The sequence below is a fragment of the Anolis carolinensis genome, unplaced genomic scaffold (assembly GCF_035594765.1).
Source record: "Anolis carolinensis isolate JA03-04 unplaced genomic scaffold, rAnoCar3.1.pri scaffold_37, whole genome shotgun sequence".
Lineage (NCBI taxonomy): Eukaryota > Metazoa > Chordata > Lepidosauria > Squamata > Dactyloidae > Anolis > Anolis carolinensis.
In genome coordinates this window covers 125,001-149,215 of record NW_026943846.1, presented here as the reverse complement: position 1 = coordinate 149,215, position 24,215 = coordinate 125,001, and the positions used below count along the sequence as shown (strand labels likewise).

At 43.0% G+C, this 24,215-nt stretch overlaps 1 protein-coding gene across 4 annotated transcripts in view; it reads left to right on the top strand.

The window, feature by feature from the left end:
* The window catches only part of prkcb (protein kinase C beta), a gene marked incomplete at its 5' end in the record, with an annotated part of 126,555 nt that overhangs the window by 93,346 nt on the left and 8,994 nt on the right, over nt 1-24,215 (top strand). Inside the window, 4 exon segments of one of the 4 annotated variants that reach the window (XR_010001544.1) lie at nt 4,049-4,189; nt 15,613-15,934; nt 17,405-20,794; nt 20,935-24,215. The exon segment at nt 20,935-24,215 is cut by the window's right edge and continues 445 nt beyond it. Coding sequence is in view for 1 of the 4 variants with exons in the window: in XM_062966871.1 (XP_062822941.1) it covers nt 4,049-4,189 (141 nt within the window). 4 annotated transcript variants of the gene reach the window in all.

Here is a 24,215-nt window from a genome sequence, read left to right as displayed (position 1 = left end):
TTACGGGGCATTTCTTTCCCCCCGCTGTGCCCTTTCGCTCTCTTGGCAGATGGCTAAAAAGCACTGAGATCCCCGAGATGGCATAAAAAGCACCGAGGAGCCTTGCGTTGCGCATTTGCTTTGCCATTGGCTCACTTGATTGGTCGTATAGCACCTCGCCCAAAGATCTTCGGATACAGGATGGCATTTTGATATTTCAGTGGCTCAATAATGAACAAATACTTAAGGCCTGAGCCTGAGTGTCTAGGACTGTGTGATGTATTATTATTATTATTATTATTATTATTATTATTATTATTATTATTATTATTATTATTTTATCATGACACAACAAACAAGATAGACATGCTGGATTTCATATCACAAAATCACAAGTCGAACACTTCCCAAGTGTCTAGGACTGTGTGATGTATTATTATTATTATTATTATTATTATTATTATTATTATTATTTTATCATGACACAACAAACAAGATAGACATGCTGGATTTCATATCACAAAATCACAAGTCGAACACTTCCCAAGTGTCTAGGACTGTGTGATGTATTATTATTATTATTATTTTATCATGACACAGCAAACAAGATAGACATGCTGGATTTCATATCACAAAATCCCAAGTCGAACACTTCCCAAGTGTCTAGGACTGTGTGATGTATTATTATTATTATTATTATTATTATTATTATTATTATTTTATCATGACACAACAAACAAGATAGACATGCTGGATTTCATATCACAAAATCACAAGTCGAACACTTCCCAAGTGTCTAGGACTGTGTGATGTATTATTATTATTATTATTTTATCATGACACAGCAAACAAGATAGATATGCTGGATTTCATATCACAAAATCCCAAGTCGAACACTTCCCAAGTGTCTAGGACATTATTATTATTATTATTATTATTATTATTATTATTATTATTACTACTACTACTAGTAGTAGTAGTAGTATTATGCAGTTGGACTGGATGGCCATTGGGGTTGCTCCTATTATTATTGTTGTTGTTGTTGTTGTTATGCGGTTGGACTGGATGGCCCCTGGGGTTGCTCCTCTAATTATTATTATTATTATTATTATTATTATTATTATTATTATTATTATTATTATTATTATATGACACAGCAAACAAGATAGACAGGCAGGATTTCGTATCACAAAATCACAAGTCGAACACTTCCCAAGTGTCTAGGACTGTGTGATGTATTTTCGGATGATGCGCACAGATCCCAGTCGGGTGGCCTTTTGCAGTTGGCAGATCGTAATTTTGTCAATGTCTATTGTTTCCAAATGCCAGCTGAGATCTTTTGGCACAGCACCCAGTGCAAGGATCAGGCCTTCTGTCTCCTTCTTCAGGGTCCCATTCGTGAGCCAGAGCCAGGTCTTCTCCTTGTCAGCTTTTCCTTCAATTTTGTCAAGGAACTTTCCATGCAATGTTTTGTTGTGCCAGCTGTCAGCTCTAGTTTGTAGTGCGGTTTTCTTGTACTGATTCTTTGTCTGCTGTGTTTTCAGGAGTTTTTGATTTTTGACTTCAATCAAAGCAGGTTCTTCACTTTGCTTTACATATTCTGCCAGGGCATGTTCTTCTTCTTTGACTGCTTGTTTGACTTGTAAGATATTATTATTATATCTTGCTTTGGAATCCATTCCCCAAGGTATAGGATATTGCACCTCCCATCCAAACTCTTCTATTTCTTCCACGTTCAGATGATAAACGGCAACCATTTGAATGTCCTCCTCTGCCTCTCAGTTTCATTACCCCAAACCGGACATTTCTCTCCAGCGTTTGGTGTTAATGAAACAGAGATTGTTTTTCCGTCTCTGTAAATAGCATGTAAATAGCACTTCAGGTGGGGAGAGCTTTTCCTCCAAGTGCAGTCATCCCTCTGCATTTCTGGGTTTTGCTTTTGGACTAATAAGGTATCTTATTAATCCCCAAACTAAGGCCCGGGGCCCGGATGCGGCCCTCCAAGGTCATTTACCTGGCCCCGCCCTCATTTATAATATAATAATAATAATAATAATAATAATAATAATAATAATAATAGCATGCTATGCTCTCTCTCTCTCTCTCTCTCTCTCTCTCTATATATATATATATATATATATAAATAATACATATAAAATAATTTATAAATATACTAGCTGTGCCCGGCCACACGTTGCTGTGGCTTATGGGAATGCTTTGTTGGCCTACCCTTCTGACCAGCAACCAGGGTTGAAAACGGCTCTTCCTCGTTCTCTAATTTGGAATTTCCTTTCCAGGTTTTTTTGTTTGAAAGACATAGATTGGATGACTATATCTTTTCTGGCTAAATTTGGTGTGATTTGGTTCAGTGGTTTTGTTGATTACTCAGTCCTACAAACGTACATTACATCTATATATATAAAAGGGTAATGAAATTTCGGCCTAGGACAAAACAACAAAACTACACATCCCAGAAACAATAAACTTGGCAGCACAACCCGTCATCCATGCCTCTACGTTCATACAACAAAAAGAAAAGAAAAATAAAGTCCTAATTAGAGGGAGAGGAAGAATTGTTTTTATCCAATTGCTGCCAGTTAGAAGGCTAAGCTCTGCCCACTTGGTCTCCTAGCAACCCACTCAGCCCAGGGGACAGGCAGAGTTAGGCCTCACTTAGGCCTCTTCCACACTGCCTATAAAATACAGATTATCTGATTTTAACTGGATTATATGGCAGTGCAGACTCAAGGCCCAGCCACACAGCTATATAACCCATTTATAATCTTACTAGCTGTGCCCGGCCACGCGTTGCTGTGGCGTTGTCTGGTGGTGTTGGTGAGAAATTGTTGAGGTAGTGGTGGTATTGAATGTCTGTTGTATGGTTGTCTTTATGTTTAGTATGCACACTGAAGTGGATTATATGGCAGTGTGGAGTCAAAATAAACTAGTTCAAAGCAGATAATATAAGATTCTAAAATGGGTTATATAGCTGTGTGGAAGGGCCTTGAGTCTGCACTGTCATATAATCCAGTTAAAATCTGATAATCTGTGGAAGAGGCCTAAGTGAGGCCTAACTGTGCCTGTCCCCTGGACTGAGTAAGTTGCTAGGAGACCAAGTGGGCAGAGCTTAGCCTTCAAACTGGCAGCAATTGGATAAAAACTATTATTCTTCCTCCTGTAATTAGAACTTTTTTTTCTTTTCTTTTTGTTGTATCAACCTAGAGCCGTGAATGATGGGTTGTGTTGTCAAATTTCAAGGTTGGGGGGCCTGTAGTTTTGTTGTTTTGTCCGCTGCCCTGATGCCATCACTCTTTTATATATATAGAGTAGCTGTGCCCGGCCACGCGTTGCTGTGGCAAAGTGGTGGTGGTATTGGTTAAAAATTGTTGTGTAATTTTTATTTGACGTCAAATTTCGAGGTTGGGGGACCTGTAGTTTTGTTGTTTTGTGGGTCACCGTGATGCCATCACTCTTTTATATATATAGATTATTTTCTTGTATTATTTTTAGTTATTTTCTGTTATTATAGTATTTTATTGTATTAATTTTTAGTGTTTTTTATTATTTTTATTGGGTTGCTAGGAGACCAAGTTGGAGGAGCTTAGCCTTCTAACTGGCAGCAATTGGATAAAAGCAATTATTCCTCTTTCTCTAATTAGGACTTTATTTTTCTTTTCTTTTTGTTGTATCAACCTAGAGCCGTGGATGATGGGTTGTGTTGTCAAATTTCGAGGTTGGGGGGCCTGTAGTTTTGTTGTTTTGTGGGTCGCCGTGATGCCATCACTCTTTTATATATATAGATTGGTTTAACATCTGGTTTGCTAGTAAAACTGAATGACCGTCTTGCGAAAGGATGCAGATCTCAAAACATGAAAAGCTTGGAAAGCTCTGTATTAGAGGAACACACCAAACGATTGTTGTGTGTTTTCCGGGCTGTATGGCCATGTTGCTGAAGTATTCTCTCCTGACATTTTGCCCACATCTGTGGCAGGCATCCTCTGTGGTTGTGAGGTTGTGAGGTGCAGCCATGCTTTGCATTTATGACGTGGGTTTTCCTCTTCTTTTGCAGCTGATGACGAAGCATCCGGCCAAGCGCTTGGGCTGCGGCCCCGAAGGAGAGCGGGACATCAAGGAGCACGCCTTCTTCCGCTACATCGACTGGGACAAGCTCGAGCGGAAGGAGATCCAGCCCCCGTTCAAGCCCAAAGCTGTAAGTGCCCCACTCTTTTCCTCCTTCCTTCCTTCCTTCTTTCCTTCTATCCTTCTTCCAAGACTCTTCCAAGCATCAGACTGTGCTCTGCAGGAACGTCATGCAACCCAAGCCCTGTTTGGAAACATTAAAGGTGCTGTCTTGTCGAAGGCTTTCATGGCCGGAATCACTAGATTGTTGTGAGTTTTCTGGGCTGTCTGGCCATGTTCCAGAAGCATTTCCTCCTGACGTTTCGCCCACATCTATGGCAGGCATCCTCAGAAGTTGTGAGGTCTGTAGGAAACTAGGCAAGTGGGATTTATAGATCTGTGGAATGATGTCTAGGGTGGGAGAAAGAACTCTTGCACTCTACTCACTGGATACTTTTCCTCTGTTCATCATATATATAATACAAAAGGGGACAGTGGGATACGAGGAATTTCAAAAATTGGGTTGCTGTGAGTTTTGCAGGCTGTCTGGCCATGTTCCAGAAGCATTCTCTCCTGATGTTTCACCCACATCTATGGCAGGCATCCTCAGAGGTTGTGAGGTCTGTTGGAAACTAGGCAAGTGGGGTTTATATGTCAGGGTGGGAGAAAGAACTCTTGTCTGCTTGAGACAAGTGTGAATATTGCAATTGGCCACCTTGATTAGCATTGAATAGCCTTGCAGCTTCAAAGCCTGGCTGCTTCCAGCTAACACTTCCCAGCAAAAGATTTTCCCAAGGGGAAATCAGCCAGGCTTTGAAGCTGCAAGGCTATTCAATGCTAATCAAGGTAATCGACTGCAACATGTTGCCATTGGTCATAATCATATGTTTAATCATATTTTTAATATTTTTTTATATTATTTTAATTGGATTTTCATTGCTGTTTTAATTATGTGTAGGCATCGAATTGTTGCCAATTTTGTACGCCGCCCTGAGTCCCTTCAGGTCAGAAGGGCGGGATATAAATGTTGGAAATACAGTAGAGTCTCGCTTATCCAACATAAACGGGCCAGCAGAATGTTGGATAAGCGAATATCTTGGATAATAAGGAGGGATTAAGGAAAAGCCTATTAAACATTAAATTAGGTTATGAGTTTACAAATTAAGCACCAAAGCATCATGTTATACAATAAATTTGACAGAAAAAGTAGTTCAATACGCAGTAATGCTATGTAGTAATTTCTGTATTTACGAATTTAGCACCAAAATATCATGATGTATTGAAAACATTGACTACAAAAATGCGTTGGATAATCCAGAACGTTGGATAAGCGAGTGTTGGATAAGTGGGACTCTACTGGAAATAAATAAATAAATTGGTCAGCTTGATTAGCATCGACTGGCCTGGCAGCTTCAAAGCCTGCCTGCTTCCTTCCTGGGGGAATCCGTTGTTAGGAGGTGTTAGCTGGCCCTGATAATGAACTACTTTTTTTGTCAAATTTGTTGTATAACATAATGTTTTGGTGCTTAATTTGTAAAATCGTAACCTATTTTGATGTTTAATAGGCTTTTTCTTAATCTCTCCTTATTATCCAACATATTCACTTATCCAACATTCTGCCGGCCCGTTTATGTTGGATAAGTGAGACTCTACTGTACATCCATATCCTTCCCGGTTTTGTTTCCTGGGAAATGGATACTAGCATATTATTATTATTATTATTATTTCTTATCTGTCTCTCCTCATGGTTCGGGCAGATTACAGAATAATTAAAACATATAAACATTGTAAAAATACCACAAATTCATTATTATTTCTACAGACTCAGGGGCTGTATATATGTGTGTATATGTACTAGCTGTGCCTGGCCTCGCGTTGCTGTGGCGAAGTCTGGTGGTATGGGAAATAAAGTATTGAGGAATTGGTGGTAGTTAAGGTCAAGGGTAAAGGTTTTCCCATGACATTAAGTCCATTATAAATGGGTTTTATAGCTGTGTGGAAGGGCCTTGAGTCTACACTGCCATATAATCCAGTTAAAATCAGATAATCTGTATTTTATAGGCAGTGTGGAAGAGGCCTAAGTGAGGCCTAACTCTGCCTGTCCCCTGGGCTGAGTGGGTTGCTAGGAGACCAAGTGAGCAGAGCTTAGCCTTCTAACTGGCAGCAATTGGATAAAAACAATTATTCCTCTCCCTCTAATTAGGACTTTGTTTTTCTTCTCTTTTTGTTGTATGAACGTAGAGGCATGGGTGAGGGGTTGTGCTGCCAACTTTAGTGTTTCTGGGATGTGTAGTTTTGTTGTTTTGTCCTAGGCTGAAATTTCATTACCCTTTTATATATAGAGATGGGGATAATTGGGGATTCCTTTCTTGTCTTCATTGGGGCAATTGATGGACCTTTGGTGTGAATAGGACTTGGCTCCTTGAACAGATGGGATCTACATTGCACAATTAATGCAGTTTGACCCCCACGTTAAGTCCCGTGGAACTCCATGCTACAGAATCCTGGGAGTTGTAGTTCGAGGAGGCACTTTTGGACGTTAAGGACCTTGCAAAACTGCAATTCCCAGTGAGTATGACAATTCTGTCATTTAGACTCCCGCTTGGAATGCAACTAATTATGTTCTCCAAATTGTTCATAATGGGATCCAATATCAAAAATTCCCCGCAAGAAGAAATCTAGCTTGGAGTCCGACCCTGAGATGCTATATTAATATAAGACCAGTTCCCCGGAATGCCACTAATTGTGTTCTCCAAATTGTTCATAATGGGATCCAATATCAAAAATTCCCTGCAAGAAGAAATCTAGCTTGGAGTCCGACCCTGAGATGCTATATTAATATAAGACCAGTTCCCCGGAATGCCACTAATTGTGTTCTCCAAATTGTTCATAATGGGATCCAATATCAAAAATTCCCCGCAAGAAGAAATCTAGCTTGGAGTCCGACCCTGAGATGCTATATTAATATATGACCAGTTCCCTGGAATGCCACTAATTGTGTTCTCCAAATTGTTCATAATGGGATCCAATATCAAAAATTCCCCGCAAGAAGAAATCTAGCTTGGAGTCCGACCCTGAGATGCTATATTAATATATGACCAGTTCCCTGGAATGCCACTAATTGTGTTCTCCAAATTGTTCATAATGGGATCCAATATCAAAAATTCCCCGCAAGAAGAAATCTAGCTTGGAGTCCGACCCTGAGATGCTATATTAATATATGACCAGTTCCCTGGAATGCCACTAATTGTGTTCTCCAAATTGTTCATAATGGGATCCAATATCAAAAATTCCCTGCAAGAAGAAATCTAGCTTGGAGTCCGACCCTGAGATGCTATATTAATATATGACCAGTTCCCTGGAATGCCACTAATTGTGTTCTCCAAATTGTTCATAATGGGATCCAATATCAAAAATTCCCCGCAAGAAGAAATCTAGCTTGGAGTCCGACCCTGAGATGCTATATTAATATATGACCAGTTCCCCAAATTGCCTTTTCTTTGCCCTTTATTTGCAATCCTTGCAATGTTCTGCTTAGCATTTTGCTCGAGGACAGTGCTGCGTCCCTGAATCATTGATGGAGCCGATGGGAAGTCACTCAGCAAGTAAAAAGCTGCAAAAACCCTGAATACTTTATGAGAAAACAGCCCCAAAAGTGGGAAGAAAATCCACGTCCCCAGGTCCCTCTCCCTGTAATGGATGTATATATACATATATCCCTCCCAAAAAATAAAATATTCCTGGGTTTGCAGAAACCCTGACATGAAGAATTTAATATTGCCGAGAGTCTTTGCAATTCGGGACTTACTTTTTGCAATAGTTTTGCGCAGAAAGCAGCATTTTCTGCACCAAAAAGGAGAATATTCCTGCACGGAAATATTATTTATCTGAGCAGAAGACTCTGCTGAGGATTTTGCACACAATGGAACAACATATGTGTAAACCCTATTGATTTAAAGGACCTTCTCCACCTAGACAAACAATAGTTTTGAGTTTCATTTTGAAATCAGGAAAATAATCTATATATATAAAAGTGTGATGGAATCTTGGCAACCGCCAAAACAACAAAACTAAACACCCCACAACCTCGAAAATTGACAACACAACCCATCATTCACGCCTCTAGGTTGATACAACAAAAAGAAAAGAAAAATAAAGTCCTAATTAGAGCGAGAGGAATAATTGTTTTTGTCCAATTGCTGCCAGTTAGAAGGCTAAGCTCCTCCAACTTGGTCTCCTAGCAACCTAATAAAAATAATAAAAAACACTAAAAATTAATACAATATAATACTATAATAACAGAAAATAACTAAAAATAATACAAGAAAATAATAAAATATAATAAATAAAAATATAACTTACAATAATATTAATAAAAAATGCAAATAAAGTCAAATAAAAATTACACAACAATTTTTAACCAATACCACCACCACTTTGCCACAGCAACGCGTGGCCGGGCACAGCTAGTCTTCTATATATATAAAAGAGTGATGGAATCCTGGCGACCGCCAAAACAACAAAACTAAACACCCCACAACCTCGAAAATTGACAACACGACCCATCATCCACGCCTCTAGGTTGATACAACAAAAAGAAAACAAAATTAAAGTCCTAATTAGAGGGAAATGGATAATTGTTTTTATCCAATTGCTGCCAGTTAGAAGGCTAAGCTCCGCCCACTTGGTCTCCTAGCAACCCACTCACCCAGGGGACAGGCAGAGTTAGGCCTCACTTAGGCCTCTTCCACACTGCCTATAAAATACAAATTAGACTCAGTGTAGACTCAAGGCCCTTCCACCCATTTATAATCTTATGTTATCTGCTTTAACTGGATTATATGGACTCCACACCTTTACCGTTTACCTTAACTACCACCAATTCCTCAATACTTTATTTCCCATACCACCATACTTCGCCATAGCAACGCGTGGCCGGGCACAGCTAATAATAATATATAATACTAGCTGTGCCCGGCCACGCGTTGCTGTGGTGAAGTATAGTGATATGGGAAGTAAAGTATTGGAGAATTGGTGGTAGTTAAGGTAAAGGGTAAAGGTTTTCCCCTGGCATTAAGTCCATTATAAATGGGTTATATAGCTGCGTGGAAGGGCCTTGAGTCTACACTGCCATATAATCCAGCTAAAATCTGATAATCTATATTTTATAGGCAATGTGGAAGAGGCCTAAGTGAGGCCTAACTCTGCCTATCCCCTGGGTTGAGTGGGTTGCTAGGAGACCAAGTGGGCGGAGCTTAGTCTTCTAACTTGCAGCAATTGGGTAAAAACTATTATTCCTCTCTCTGTAATTAGGACTTTATTTTTCTTTTCTTTTTGTTGTATCAACCTAGAGCCGTGGATGATGGGTTGTGTTGTCAAATTTCAAGGTTGGGGGGCCTGTAGTTTTGTTGTTTTGTCCGCTGCCCTGATGCCATCACTCTTTTATATATATAGATCAATATACTGTATATACTCGAGTATAAGCCAACCCGAATATTAGGCAAGACACCTGGGGGATATATATATATATATATATATATATATATATATATATATATATATATTCATATTCTAACGAAGCTGGCCTTCTGCGGATGATTTATCTGCCCCGAACAGATTGATCCTCGGTGTGCAAAAGGCGGGCGAAGGCGGCCTTTATGCGCTCGGCTGGCCCGGCCCGATGGTCCCTGCATACCAATTGCCAGCCGCGGTCGGTTGGCACAATCCCAAGCCGCCCTTTCCCAATATTTACACGCCACCCTTGAGATAATTACGGGGCTGAGTGGGTTTTTATATTATTATTATTTATATCTATCTTATCTCACGCACATACCCATGCATGCCAATGCGCAGTCCCTTCTTGGTATGTGCTTTGATTTGCAAAACGTTTTCTGTTCGAATGGTAATTCGCTCCTTAATGCAAAGCAGCTAATGCTGTTTAAAAGCGGCTGTCAAAAGCCCCAGGTTTTGGGGCCCTCGGGGCCTGGGATGATCCTGATCTCGCATTAAAGAGGCGTCAAAGTGCATTAATTCCGCAGTGTAGATGCACCCGTTGATGTCAGGACAGCTGCTGCCTGCAACTCGCCGTCAGGAAGGAAAACCATTAATTTTGATGCCGACGAAGGCTGACGCAGCCCCTGGTCTGGCCGGTCGGCAGAGTCAAATGTTATCCGAGACGTTGTTTGGTTCCATTAATAGCTTCAGAGGTTTGATCAAAATCCATTTTTTAAATAAGAAAAAATCCCTGGTGGATTCAGACACTTGGCCACTGAGCCCTTTGGACAAAAAAATGGGGACATTTCTGTCTCTTTATTATATTTAATAGAGCGAGAGGGAGGTTCACTGCTTTGCATCCCTTGCCGATATCCAGGGAATAATAATAAGGATAATAAGAATTTTTTTTTTCGTGTCAGGAGCAACTTGAGCAACTGCAAGTTGCTTCTGGAGTGAGAGAATTGGCCGTCTGCAAGGATGTTGCCCAGGGGATGCCCGGATGTTTTGATGTTTTACCATCCTTGTCCCCACATGGAGCTGGAGCTGACAGAGGGAGCTCACCCTCGCTCTCCCCAGGTGGGATTCGAACCTGGCAGCTTGCAGATCAGCAGCCCAACTTTCAAGTCACAAGGCTTTAACCCACTACTCCACCGGGGCTCCAATAATAATAATAATAATAATAATAATAATAATAATAATAATAATAATAATAATTCAAAGACTCTGGCAGAAACCAGTGCAGGTGGTCCCGGTGGTGATCAGCGCATTGGGTGCCGTGCCAAAAGATCTCAGCCGGCATTTGGAAACAATAGACATTGACAAAATTACGATCTGCCAACTGCAAAAGGCCACCCTACTGGGATCTGCACGCATCATCCGAAAATACATCACACAGTCCTAGACACTTGGGAAGTGATCGACTTGTGATTTTGTGATACAAAATCCAGCATATATATCTCGTTTGCTGTGTCTTTCTCTGTCTTTGTGTCAATAATAATAATAATAATAATAATAATAATAATAATAATAATAATAATAATAATGTCTTGTCGAAGGCTTTCATGGCCAGAATCACAGGGTTGCTGTGAGTTTTCCAGGCTGTATAGCTATATTCGAGAAGCATTCTCTCCTGATGTTTTGCCCACATCTATGGCAGGCTTCCTCAGAGGCAGGAAGCAGCCAGGCTTTGAAGCTGCAAAGCTATTCAATGCTAATCAAGCTGGCCTATTACAACATTCACACTTGCCTCAAACAGACAAGAGTTCTTTCTTCCACCCTGGACATTATTCCACAGATATATAAGCCCCACTTGCCTATTTTCCAAAACGCCTCACAACCTCTGAGGATGCCTGACATAGATGTGGGCAGAACGTCAGGAGAGAATGCTTCTGGAACATGACCATACAGTTTGGAAAATTCACAGCAGCCCAATAATAATAATAATAATAATAATAATAATAATAATAATAATAATAATAATAATAATAATGCATGATACGAAATCCAGCATATCTGTCTTGTTTGCTGTGTCATAATAAAATAATAATAATAGTAATAATAATAATAATAATAATAATAATAATAATAATGCATGATGCGAAATCCAGCATATCTGTCTTGTTTGCTGTGTCATAATAAAATAATAGTAATAATAGTAATAATAAAAAAACTTAGGCTTTGCAAGACAACTTCACTGTTTTTAATTCTGTGTTTTTAGTAAGTGTTTCATTCTTCTGGTCAATGTTTAAATGTTATAACTGGTGCATGTTATTGTTTATTGATGTATTCTCCATTGTTATTGTTTTGTATTTGATATTTCTGTGAGCCGCTTCGAGTCCCCTTCGGGGAGTTGGTGGCGGGATACAAATAAACCTATTATTATTATTATTATTATTATTATTATTATTATTATTATTATTATTATTATTCTGTTTCTTAATATAGGTTTGGTTTTGCATCCCTCGCTGATATCCAAAGCTCCTGAAAAAATACATTATTATTATTATTATTATTATTATTATTATTATTATTATTATTAATAATAATAATAATAATAATCCATTTTCTATGCCATAAAGGTGATCCGAAGCAGCTAATTTCAACACAGCTTCTAAGAATTTCAAACTTAGGGTGCATCTATATTGCAGAATTCATGCAGTTTTGGAGAGTGGTGAGCTTTCCTTTTTTCTGAGGTCTTTCAATAGATGGGAATCTCTCTGAGATGCTTGAATTGTATATTTCTGCATTGTAGAAGGAGGCCAGACTAGATTTTCTTTGGGGTTACCTTCCAACTCTATTGGATTTTGGACTGCCTTGTACTTTTCTTTAGAGGTCTTGTATGGGAATCTTTGGAAAGTCTTGTATTCCTGTACTGGAAAAAGTGGTTGGTCTAGATGTCCTTTGGAGTCCCTTCCAACTCAAGTGGATTCTTGGAGGACAGTGGGAGATCTTTCAATGGAGATTGGATGGGCATTTTTTGGGAGTGCTTGAACTGTGCATTCTTGCTAGTAAAAAGAGTCAGTACCTTCAGATTATTAGATTTTGGATGGCATTTGACTCTCTTTCTTTAGAAGTCTGTGGCTGGGCATCTTTTGGGATTATTGTATTCCTGCATAGAAAGGAATTGGTCTAGATCAGGGGTCCTCAAACTTTTAAAGCAGACTTTAGACTGTTGAGGGGCCAAATTATCATTTGAAAAAAATACGAACAAATTCCTATGCACACATATGTCTTATTTGTAGTGCAAAACAACAACAATGAAAGAACAATACAATATTTAAAAATGAAAACAATTTTAACCAATATTAACCTATCAGGATTTCAATGGAAAGTGTGGGCCTGCTACTGGCCAATGAGATAGTCAAGTTAATTAGGATTGTTGTTGTTGTTGTTGTGTGCCTTCAAGTCATTTCAGACTTTGGGCAAGCCTAAGTCTAAAATTATTTATTTATTTACTTACTACATTTATTTACTACATTTATATCCCACCCTTCTCACCCCGAAGGGGACTCAGAGCAGCTGTATGCACATACAATATATTATATTATTAGCATAGCACAATATTAGCATTATATATTACTATATTGAACTATACCACTATACTGTAATATTATATGTAATATATAACATATAATTACTATTATTACATGGTATAATTATTAGTATTATATTGTATAACATTACAATATTTTATCAATATTATATGTATATACAATATATTATATTATTAAAACTGATATAAAAATATTATATTATAAAACTGAGGGCGGGGGCCAGGTAAAATACCTTGGAGGGCCACATCCGGCCCCCGGGCCTTAGTTTGGGGACCCCTGGTCTAGATGGTCTTTGGGGTCTCTTCTGTCTCTAGTGGATTTTGAAGTGCCTTGAATTCTCCTTTGAAATGCCTTGAATTCTCCTTTGAAATGCTTTGAATTTTCCTTTGAACGTCTTATATGGGCATATCTAGGTGAGTCTTGTATTCCTGCATAGAAGGGGATTGGTCTAGATGTCCTTTGATGATCTCTTCCAAATATATTGAACTATATCCTGCATTAAAAACATTGGGATCTCTGTCTTAAAATATGCTTAGATGGGCATCTTGCTCCAATTTGTGTTCCTGGAAGAATGGGGTTGGTCTAGATGACCTTTGAGGGTCCCTTCCAAATCTATTGAACTATATCCTGCCTTAAAAATCAGTGGAGTCTCTGTCTTAAAATATGTTTAGATGGGCATCTTGCTCCAATTTGTGTTCCTGGCAGAATGGGGTTGGTCTAGATGTCCTTTGAGGGTCCTTTCCAAATCTATTGAACTTTATCTTTCCTTAATTGAAGCAAAGTAGATAGAATAGTTAAGAAATGGAAAATAAAGGGCACTTCCAAAAAAAAAATAAACCCCAAAAAAACAGTTGGGTCTCTTTCTTAAGATATGCTTAGATGGGCATCTTGTTGCAATTTGTGTTCCTGGAAGAACGGGGTTGGTCTAGATGTCCTTTGAGGGTCCCTTCCAAATCTATTGAACTATATCATGTTTTTAAAAAAGTGGGGTCTCTGTCTTAAAATATGTTTAGATGGGCATCTTGCTCCAATTTGTGTTCCTGGCAGAATGGGGTTGGTCTAGATGTCCTTTGAGGGTCCCTTCCAAATCTATTGAACTATAGTAAAGGTAAAGGTTTTCCCATGACGTTAAGTCCAGTCGTGTCTGACTCTGGGGTTGGTGCTCATCTCCATTTCTAAGCCGAAGAGCCGGCATTGTACATAGACACCTCCAAGGTCATGTGGCCATCGGCATGACTGCATGGAGCGCCGTTACCTTCCCGCCGGAGCAGTACCTATTGATCTACTCACATTGGCATGTTTTCGAACTGCTAGGTTGGCAGGAGCTGGGGCTAACAGCGGCTGCTCACGCCGCTCCCGGGATTTGAACCTGGGACCTTTCGGTCTCCAGCTCAGTGCTTTAATGCACTTCGCCACCGGGACTCCAAGAACTATATCTTGCCTTAAATAACAGTGGGGTCTCTTTCTTAAAATAAGTTTAGATGGGCTCCTTGCTCCAATTTGTGTTCCTGGCAGAATGGAGTTGGACTAGATGTCCTTTGAGGGTACCTTCCAAATATATTGAGCTATATCTTGCCTTTAAAAAAACAGTGGGGTCTCTTGTCTTAAAATATGCTTAGATGGGCATCTTGCTCCAATTTGTTTTCCTGGCAGAATGGGGTTGGTCTAGATGTCCTTTGAGGGTCCCTTCCAAATCTATTGAACTGTATTCTGCCTTAAAAACAGTGGGGTCTCTTTCTTAAAATATGTTTAGATGGGCATCTTGCTCCAATTTGTGTTCCTGGCAGAATGGGGTTGGTCTAGATGTCCTTTAAGGGTCCCTTCCAAATCTATTGAACTATATCCTGCCTTAAAAAAACAGTGGGGTCTCTGTCTTAAAATATGCTTAGATGGGCATCTTGCTCCAATTTGTGTTCCTGGCAGAATGGGGTTGGTCTAGATGACCCTTAGGGAACCTTCCAACTCGACAGTTTTCTGCTTCTAAGAAAAATAAGGAATATAAGAATGATAACCAATGTGTTTATCTATTTGTTTGAAAACGAGAGAGAGGGATGCCCCAAATCCTTGCATGTGGCACATTTCCGGACAGGTATGGTATTGCATGCACCTGGCAAAGAAGCCCCACAAGTAATTCCTTGCCATCTCATCCTTACTTGTGAGGATCCGGCCGGCTCCCCGTTCCTCAGCACCTCATTGACCCCCCAAAAGTATATCAATACTCTTCCTTTGCTGAAGGACTTTGCATCCCTCCTTCCTTTTGATTTCTGCCATTCTGCTCATTGGAATGACTTTTGCCTGAGCCACAACGCAGGGGAAACGATGGCGAGAATGGCCAACCGCACTAGACTTCTTTATGTTGGGAGTTTGCATTTCCTTTGCTTCTGTTTTCCGCTTGCACACCGCCGTTTTGCGCACCCCCTTTTTTTGTCCCCCACCTACCATGCGTTCTTTTCTTCCCCTCTCATAGTGCGGACGCAGCGCCGAAAACTTCGACCGGTTTTTCACCCGCCACCCGCCCGTCTTAACGCCACCCGACCAGGAAGTCATCCGGAACATTGACCAGGCAGAATTCGAAGGATTTTCCTTTGTTAACTCTGAGTTTTTTAAGCCTGAAGTCAAGAGCTAAGTAGCCCTCGTCCGTCCGTCCGTCCGTTGCAGTCGCAAACCACCCTCCATTGCTCCTCCTCCTGCTCATCCCTCATGGCAATATCCATCCCTAGCTTTGGGGTTTCTTTTTGTGTGAGGCCAGAATGACCATCTCCAAGGTCCAAGGGGTCAAGGGCGTTTAGGTCCAAGTTACGTGTCCAAAGGTGATCCTTTTGTGGTGATATCAGAATGACCACCTCCAAGGTCCAAGGGGTCATTTAGGTCCAAGTTACATGTCCAAAGGTGATCCATTTATGGCGATACCAGAATGATCATTTCTCCAAGGTCCAAGGGGTCATTTAGGTCCAAGTTACGTGTCCAAAGGTGATCCTTTTGTGGTGATACCAGAACGACCATCTCCAAGGTCCAAGGGGTCAAGGGGGTGTTTAGGTCCAAGTTACGTATCCAAAGGTGGTCATTTTGTGGTGATACCAGAATGACCATCTCTCCAAAGTCCAAGGAGTCATTTACGTCCAAGTTATGTATCCAAAGATGATCCTTTTGTAGTGATACCAGAATGACCATCTCCAAGGTCCAAGGGTTCAAGGTTATGTTTCCAAAGTTGATCCTTTTGTGGAGATACCAGAATGACCATCTCTCCAAGGTCCAAGGGGTCATTTAGGTCCAAGTTATGTATCCAAAGGTGATCCTTTTGTGGTGATACTAGAATGACAATCTCTCCAAGGTCCAAGGGGTCATTTAGGTCCAAGTTATGTATCCAAAGGTGGTTATTTTATGGTGATACTAGAATGGTCATCTCTCCAAAGTCCAACGGTTCAAGGGGGCGTTTAGGTCCAAGTTTTGTATCCAAAGGTGATCATTTTGTGGTGATACAAGAATGACCATCTCTCCAAGGTCCAAGGGGTCATTTAGGTCCAAGTTATGTATCCAAAGGTGGTCATTTTGTGGTGATACTAGAATGGTCATCTCTCCAAAGTCCAAGGAGTCATTTAGGTCCAAGTTATGTATCCAAAGGTAGTTATTTTATGGTGACACTAATATGGTCATCTCTCCAAAGGGGTCATTTAGGTCCAAGTTACGTATCCAAAGGTGATCCTTTTGTGGTGATACCAGAATGACCATCTCCAAGGTCCAAGGGGTCATTTAGGTCCAAGTTACGTATCCAAAGGTGATCCTTTTGTGGTGATACCAGAATGACCATCCCTCCAAGGTCCAAGGGGGCATTTAGGTCCAAGTTATGTGTCCAAAGGTGATCATTTTGTGGAGATACTAGAATGGTCATCTCTCCAAAGTCCAAGTGGCCAAGGGGGCATTTAGGCTTAAGTTATGCATCCAAAGATGATCCTTTTGTGGTGATACCAGATTGACCATCTCTCCAAGGTCCAAGGAATCAAGAGGGTGTTTAGGTCTAAGTTAAGTGTCCAAAGTTGATCCTTTTGTGGAGATACCAGAATGGCCATCTCTCCAAGGGGTCAAGGGGGCATTTAGGTCCAAATTACATGTCCAAAGGTGATCCTTTTGTGATGATACCAGAATGACCATCTCTCCAAGGTCCAAGGGGGTGTTTTTAGGTCCAAGTTATGTGTCCAAAGGTGGTCATTTTGTGGTGATACCAGAATGACCATCTCTCCAAGGTCCAAGTGGTCATTTAGGTCCAAGTTATGTGTCCAAAGGTGATCCTTTTGTGGCGATACTAGAATGACCATCTCTCCAAGGTCCAAGGGGTCATTTAGGTCCAAGTTATGTGTTCAAAGGTGATCCTTTTGTGGTGATACCAGAATGACCATCTCTCCAAGGTCCAAGGGGGCGTTTGGGTCCAAGTTATGATTCCAAAGGTGATCCTTTTGTGGTGATACCAGAATGACCATTTCTCCAAGGTCCAAAAGGTGACATTTGTATCAGGTCTTAGTGTCCCAATTTTTGGGTCCAAAGATGCTTTTTTGTGATGATACTAGAATGGCCATTCTCACAGGGTCCAAAGGGTCAAGGGGAGCATTTAGGTCTTAAGTTATGGGTCCAAATGTGATACTTTTGTGACAAAACAAGAATATCTATCTCTCCAATATCCAAGTGGTCAAGGGAGGCATTTAGACCCAAGTTATGAGTCCAAAGGTGATCCTTTTGTAGCGATATCAGGATGACCATCTCTCCAAGGTCCAAAGGGTCATAGATGACATCTGCATCAGGTCCACGTGTCCAACTTTTGGGTCCAAAGATGCTTTCTTTGTGGTGATACTAGAATGACCATTTCTCACAGGGTCCAAGGGGTTACGTTATGGGTCCAAATGGGATACTTTTGTGACAAAACCAGAATGACCATCTCTCCAAGGTCCAAGGGGTCATTGATGACACTCATCAGGTCCAAGTGTCCAACTTATGGGTCCAAAGATGTTCCCTTTCTCTGGTGGCATCCATAGGTTTGACTCTGTAACCAAAATGTCCAAAGGGTCACGGGGCACATTGCATCAGTGTCACGTATGGAACAAGTGTCCAAGTTATGGGTCCAAAGGTGATCCTTTTGTGGTGACACCAGGATGACTGTGCCCATGGTCCAAAGGGTCATAGATGACATTTGCATCACCAAATGTCCAACATATGGGTCCAGAGATGCTCCTTTTCTTTGGAGGCATCCATAGATTTAACTTGCTAACCCTTCATGTTGCCCTTTTGCAGCGATACTAAAATGATCGTCTCTCCTGAGGTCCAAAGGGTCATGGGAGACATTCAGGTCCAAGTTATGGGCCCAAAGATGTTCCTTTTGTGGCGATACCAGACTGGCCATCTCTCCAAGGGTCATATCTCCAAGGGAGGCATTTGCATCAGGATCATACATGGGAAAAGTGTCCAGTTTATGGATCTAAAGATGGATATGAGAGCCATATTTCAAAGGGACATGAGAGCCATATTTAAGCATTCGAAAGCATGTCCTATTGAAGACAAAGGCAAGCAAAGGATCCAAATGGAAAGAAAAGAGATTCTACCTAAACATTAGGAAGAACTTCCTGGTGATGAGATCTGTTTGACACTGAGATATATATATATATATATATATATATATATATATATATATATATATATAATGGAGTCTCCTTGTTTGGAAGATGTCAACCAAAAGCTAGATGGCCATCTGTCAGGAGAGCTTGGATAGTGTCTTCCTGCTTGGCGGAATAGGGTTGGACTGGATGGCCTTTGGAGTTCTGTCCAGGAATCTATAATTCACTCTCTCTCTCTCTCTCTCCCTCCCTCCCTCCCTCCCTCTCTCTCTAGGGGTTTCTAAGCAAAAGCTGGATGGCCATCTGTTGGGAGGGCTTTGATTGTGTCCTCCTATGTGGCAGGAAGGGGTTTGACTGGATGGCCTTTGGGGTCCCTTCCAGGAATCTATGATTCTATCTATCCGTCTCTCTCTCTCTCTGGAGGTTTCTAAGCAGAAGCTGAGTGGTCATCTGTTGGGAGGGATCGGATGGTGTCTTCCTGCCTGGCGGAATGGGGTTGGACTGGATGCCCTCTGAAGGTCCCAGGAATTTGTGATTCTCTCTCTCTCTCTATCATATCTCTTTCTCTGGAGGTTTCCAAGAAGAAGCTGGATGGCCATCTGTTGGGAGGGATCAAGCAGTGTATTCCTTCTTGAAGGAATGGGGTTGGACTGGATGCCCTCTGAGGATCCCTTTGAGGAATCTATGATTCTATCTCTATCATATCTCTTTCTCTGGAGGTCTCCAAGCAGAAGCTGGATGGCTATCCGTTGGGAGGGATCAGGCAGTGTCATCTTGCCTTGCAGAATGGGGTTGGACTGGATGCCTTCTGAGGATCCCTTTGAGGAATCTATGATTCTATCTCTATCATATCTCTTTCTCTGGAGGTTTCCAAGCAGAAGCTGGATGGCCATCTGTTGGGAGGGATCAAGCAGTGTCTTCCTTCTTGGGGGAATGGGGTTGGACTGGATGCCCTCTGAGGATCCCTTTGAGGAATCTATGACTCTATCTCTATCATATCTCTTTCTCTGGAGGTTTCCAAGCAGAAGCTGGATGGCCATCTGTTGGGAGGGATCAGGCGGTGTCATCTTGCCTTGCAGAATGGGGTTGGACTGGATGCCCTCTGAGGATCCCTTTGAGGAATCTATGATTCTATCTCTATCATATCTCTTTCTCTGGAGGTTTCCAAGCAGAAGCTGGATGGCCATCTGTTGGGAGGGATCAAGCAGTGTCTTCCTTCTTGAGGGAATGGGGTTAGACTGGATGCCTTCTGAGGATCCCTATGAGGAATCTATGATTCTATCTCTATCATATCTCTTTCTCTGGAGGTTTCCAAGCAGAAGCTGGATGGCCATCTGTTGGGAGGGATCAAGCAGTGTCTTCCTTCTTGGGGGAATGGGGTTGGACTGGATGCCTTCTGAGGATCCCTTTGAGGAATCTATGATTCTATCTCTATCATATCTCTTTCTCTGGAGGTTTCCCAGCAGAAGCTGGATGGCCATCTGTTGGGAGGGATCAAGCAGTGTCTTCCTTCTTGGGGGAATGGGGTTAGACTGGATGCCTTCTGAGGATCCCTTTGAGGAATCTATGATTCTATCTCTATCATATCTCTTTCTCTGGAGGTTTCCAAGCAGAAGCTGGATGGCCATCTGTTGGGAGGGATCAAGCAGTGTCTTCCTTCTTGGGGGAATGGGGTTAGACTGGATGCCTTCTGAGGATCCCTTTGAGGAATCTATGATTCTATCTCTATTATATCTCTTTCTCTGGAGGTTTCCAAGCAGAAGCTGGATGGCCATCTGTTGGGAGGGATCAGGCGGTGTCATCTTGCTTTGCAGAATGGGGTTGGACTAGATGCCCTCTGAGGATCCCTTCCAGGAATCTATGATTCTATCTATTTATCTCTTTCTATATCTTTTTCTGGAGGTTTCAAAGCAGAAGCTGGATGGCCATCTGTTGGGAGGGATCAAGCAGTGTCTTCCTTCTTGAGGGAATGGGGTTGGACTGGATGCCTTCTGAGGATCCCTTTGAGGAATCTGTGATTCTATCTCTATCATATCTCTTTCTCTGGAGGTTTCCAAGCAGATGCTGGATGGCCATCTGTTGGGAGGGATCACGTAGTGTCTTCCTCCTTGGGGGAATGGGGTTGGACTGGATGCCCTCTGAGGATCCCTTCCTGAAATCTATAATTTTATCTCTCTCTTTCTCTGGAGGTTTCCAAGCAGAAGCTGGATGGCCATCTGTTGGGAGGGATCGGATGTTGTCATCCTGCCTGGCGGAATGGGGTTGGACTGGATGCCTTCTGAAGGTCCCCCAGGCAGAAGCTATATGGCTATCTGTTGGGAGGGATCGGATGGTGTCATCCTGCCTGGCGGAATGGGGTTGGACTGGATGCCTTCTGAAGGTCCCCCAGGCAGAAGCTATATGGCTATCTGTTGGGAGGGATTGGATGGTGTCATCCTGCCTGGCGGAATGGGGTTGGACTAGATGACTTCTGAAGGTCCCCCAGGCAGAAGCTGGATGGCCATCTGTTGGGAGGGATCGGATGGTGTCATCCTGCCTGGCGGAATGGGGTTGGACTAGATGACTTCTGAAGGTCCCCCAGGCAGAAGCTGGATGGCCATCTGTTGGGAGGGATCGGATGGTGTCATCCTGCCTGGCGGAATGGGGTTGGACTAGATGCCTTCTGAAGGTCCCCCAGGCAGAAGCTGGATGGCCATCTGTTGGGAGGGATCGGATGGTGTCATCCTGCCTGGCGGAATGGGGTTGGACTAGATGCCTTCTGAAGGTCCCCCAGGCAGAAGCTGGATGGCCATCTGTTGGGAGGGATCGGATGGTGTCATCCTGCCTGGCGGAATGGGGTTGGACTAGATGCCTTCTGAAGGTCCCCCAGGCAGAAGCTGGATGGCCATCTGTTGGGAGGGATCGGATGGTGTCATCCTGCCTGGCGGAATGGGGTTGGACTAGATGCCTTCTGAAGGTCCCCCAGGCAGAAGCTGGATGGCCATCTGTTGGGAGGGATCGGATGGTGTCATCCTGCCTGGCGGAATGGGGTTGGACTAGATGCCTTCTGAAGGTCCCCCAGGCAGAAGCTGGATGGCCATCTGTTGGGAGGGATCGGATGGTGTCATCCTGCCTGGCGGAATGGGGTTGGACTAGATGACTTCTGAAGGTCCCCCAGGCAGAAGCTGGATGGCCATCTGTTGGGAGGGATCGGATGGTGTCATCCTGCCTGGCGGAATGGGGTTGGACTAGATGCCTTCTGAAGGTCCCCCAGGCAGAAGCTGGATGGCCATCTGTTGGGAGGGATCGGATGGTGTCATCCTGCCTGGCGGAATGGGGTTGGACTAGATGCCTTCTGAAGGTCCCCCAGGCAGAAGCTGGATGGCCATCTGTTGGGAGGGATCGGATGGTGTCATCCTACCTGGCGGAATGGGGTTGGACTGGATGCCCTCTGAGGATCCCTTCCAGAAATCTATGATTCTATCTCTTTCTATATCTTTTTTTGGAGGTTTCCAAGCAGAAGCTGGATGGCCATCTGTTGGGAGGGATCAAGCAGTGTCTTCCTTCTTGGGGGAATGGGGTTGGACTGGATGCCTTCTGAGGATCCCTTTGAGGAATCTATGATTCTATCTCTATCATATCTCTTTCTCTGGAGGTTTCCAAGCAGAAGCTGGATGGCCATCTGTTGGGAGGGATCAAGCAGTGTCTTCCTTCTTGGGGGAATGGGGTTGGACTGGATGCCCTCTGAGGATCCCTTTGAGGAATCTATGATTCTATCTCTATTATATCTCTTTCTCTGGAGGTTTCCAAGCAGAAGCTGGATGGCCATCTGTTGGGAGGGATCAGGCGGTGTCATCTTGCTTTGCAGAATGGGGTTGGACTAGATGCCCTCTGAGGATCCCTTCCAGGAATCTATGATTCTATCTATTTATCTCTTTCTATATCTTTTTCTGGAGGTTTCAAAGCAGAAGCTGGATGGCCATCTGTTGGGAGGGATCAAGCAGTGTCTTCCTTCTTGAGGGAATGGGGTTGGACTGGATGCCTTCTGAGGATCCCTTTGAGGAATCTGTGATTCTATCTCTATCATATCTCTTTCTCTGGAGGTTTCCAAGCAGATGCTGGATGGCCATCTGTTGGGAGGGATCACGTAGTGTCTTCCTCCTTGGGGGAATGGGGTTGGACTGGATGCCCTCTGAGGATCCCTTCCTGAAATCTATAATTTTATCTCTCTCTTTCTCTGGAGGTTTCCAAGCAGAAGCTGGATGGCCATCTGTTGGGAGGGATCGGATGTTGTCATCCTGCCTGGCGGAATGGGGTTGGACTGGATGCCTTCTGAAGGTCCCCCAGGCAGAAGCTATATGGCTATCTGTTGGGAGGGATCGGATGGTGTCATCCTGCCTGGCGGAATGGGGTTGGACTAGATGCCTTCTGAAGGTCCCCCAGGCAGAAGCTGGATGGCCATCTGTTGGGAGGGATCGGATGGTGTCATCCTGCCTGGCGGAATGGGGTTGGACTAGATGACTTCTGAAGGTCCCCCAGGCAGAAGCTGGATGGCCATCTGTTGGGAGGGATCGGATGGTGTCATCCTGCCTGGCGGAATGGGGTTGGACTAGATGCCTTCTGAAGGTCCCCCAGGCAGAAGCTGGATGGCCATCTGTTGGGAGGGATCGGATGGTGTCATCCTGCCTGGCGGAATGGGGTTGGACTAGATGACTTCTGAAGGTCCCCCAGGCAGAAGCTGGATGGCCATCTGTTGGGAGGGATCGGATGGTGTCATCCTGCCTGGCGGAATGGGGTTGGACTAGATGCCTTCTGAAGGTCCCCCAGGCAGAAGCTGGATGGCCATCTGTTGGGAGGGATCGGATGGTGTCATCCTGCCTGGTGGAATGGGGTTGGACTAGATGCCTTCTGAAGGTCCCCCAGGCAGAAGCTGGATGGCCATCTGTTGGGAGGGATCGGATGGTGTCATCCTGCCTGGCGGAATGGGGTTGGACTAGATGCCTTCTGAAGGTCCCCCAGGCAGAAGCTGGATGGCCATCTGTTGGGAGGGATCGGATGGTGTCATCCTGCCTGGTGGAATGGGGTTGGACTGGATGCCCTCTGAGGGTCCCTTCCAACTCTGGGATTCTTTGTGATTGGGTCACTTAGTGTTCGTAGTACCAGGAAAGAGGAAATAAATGCATTAATACACACAGAGAGGGAATTCCAGTGCGGACTTTGGCACTATATTGCAATGCATTTTCCCCCACTAAATAATAATAATAATAATAATAATAATAATAATAATAATAATAATAATAATAGGAGGGTTCCTTTGAAGAAATGGTCATTCTGGCATCCCTTCTATTTCCTTTTCCTGACCATATCGGGGCGAATGGGGCAGGAGGTTCGGGGCGCTGTGTGTCCGGTTGCCAAACCCACAAATTCCCCTTCCGTCCCTTTGTGCTTTCCGTGTGTCAAACCAAACTTAGACAAATCGAAGCCAGTCTTT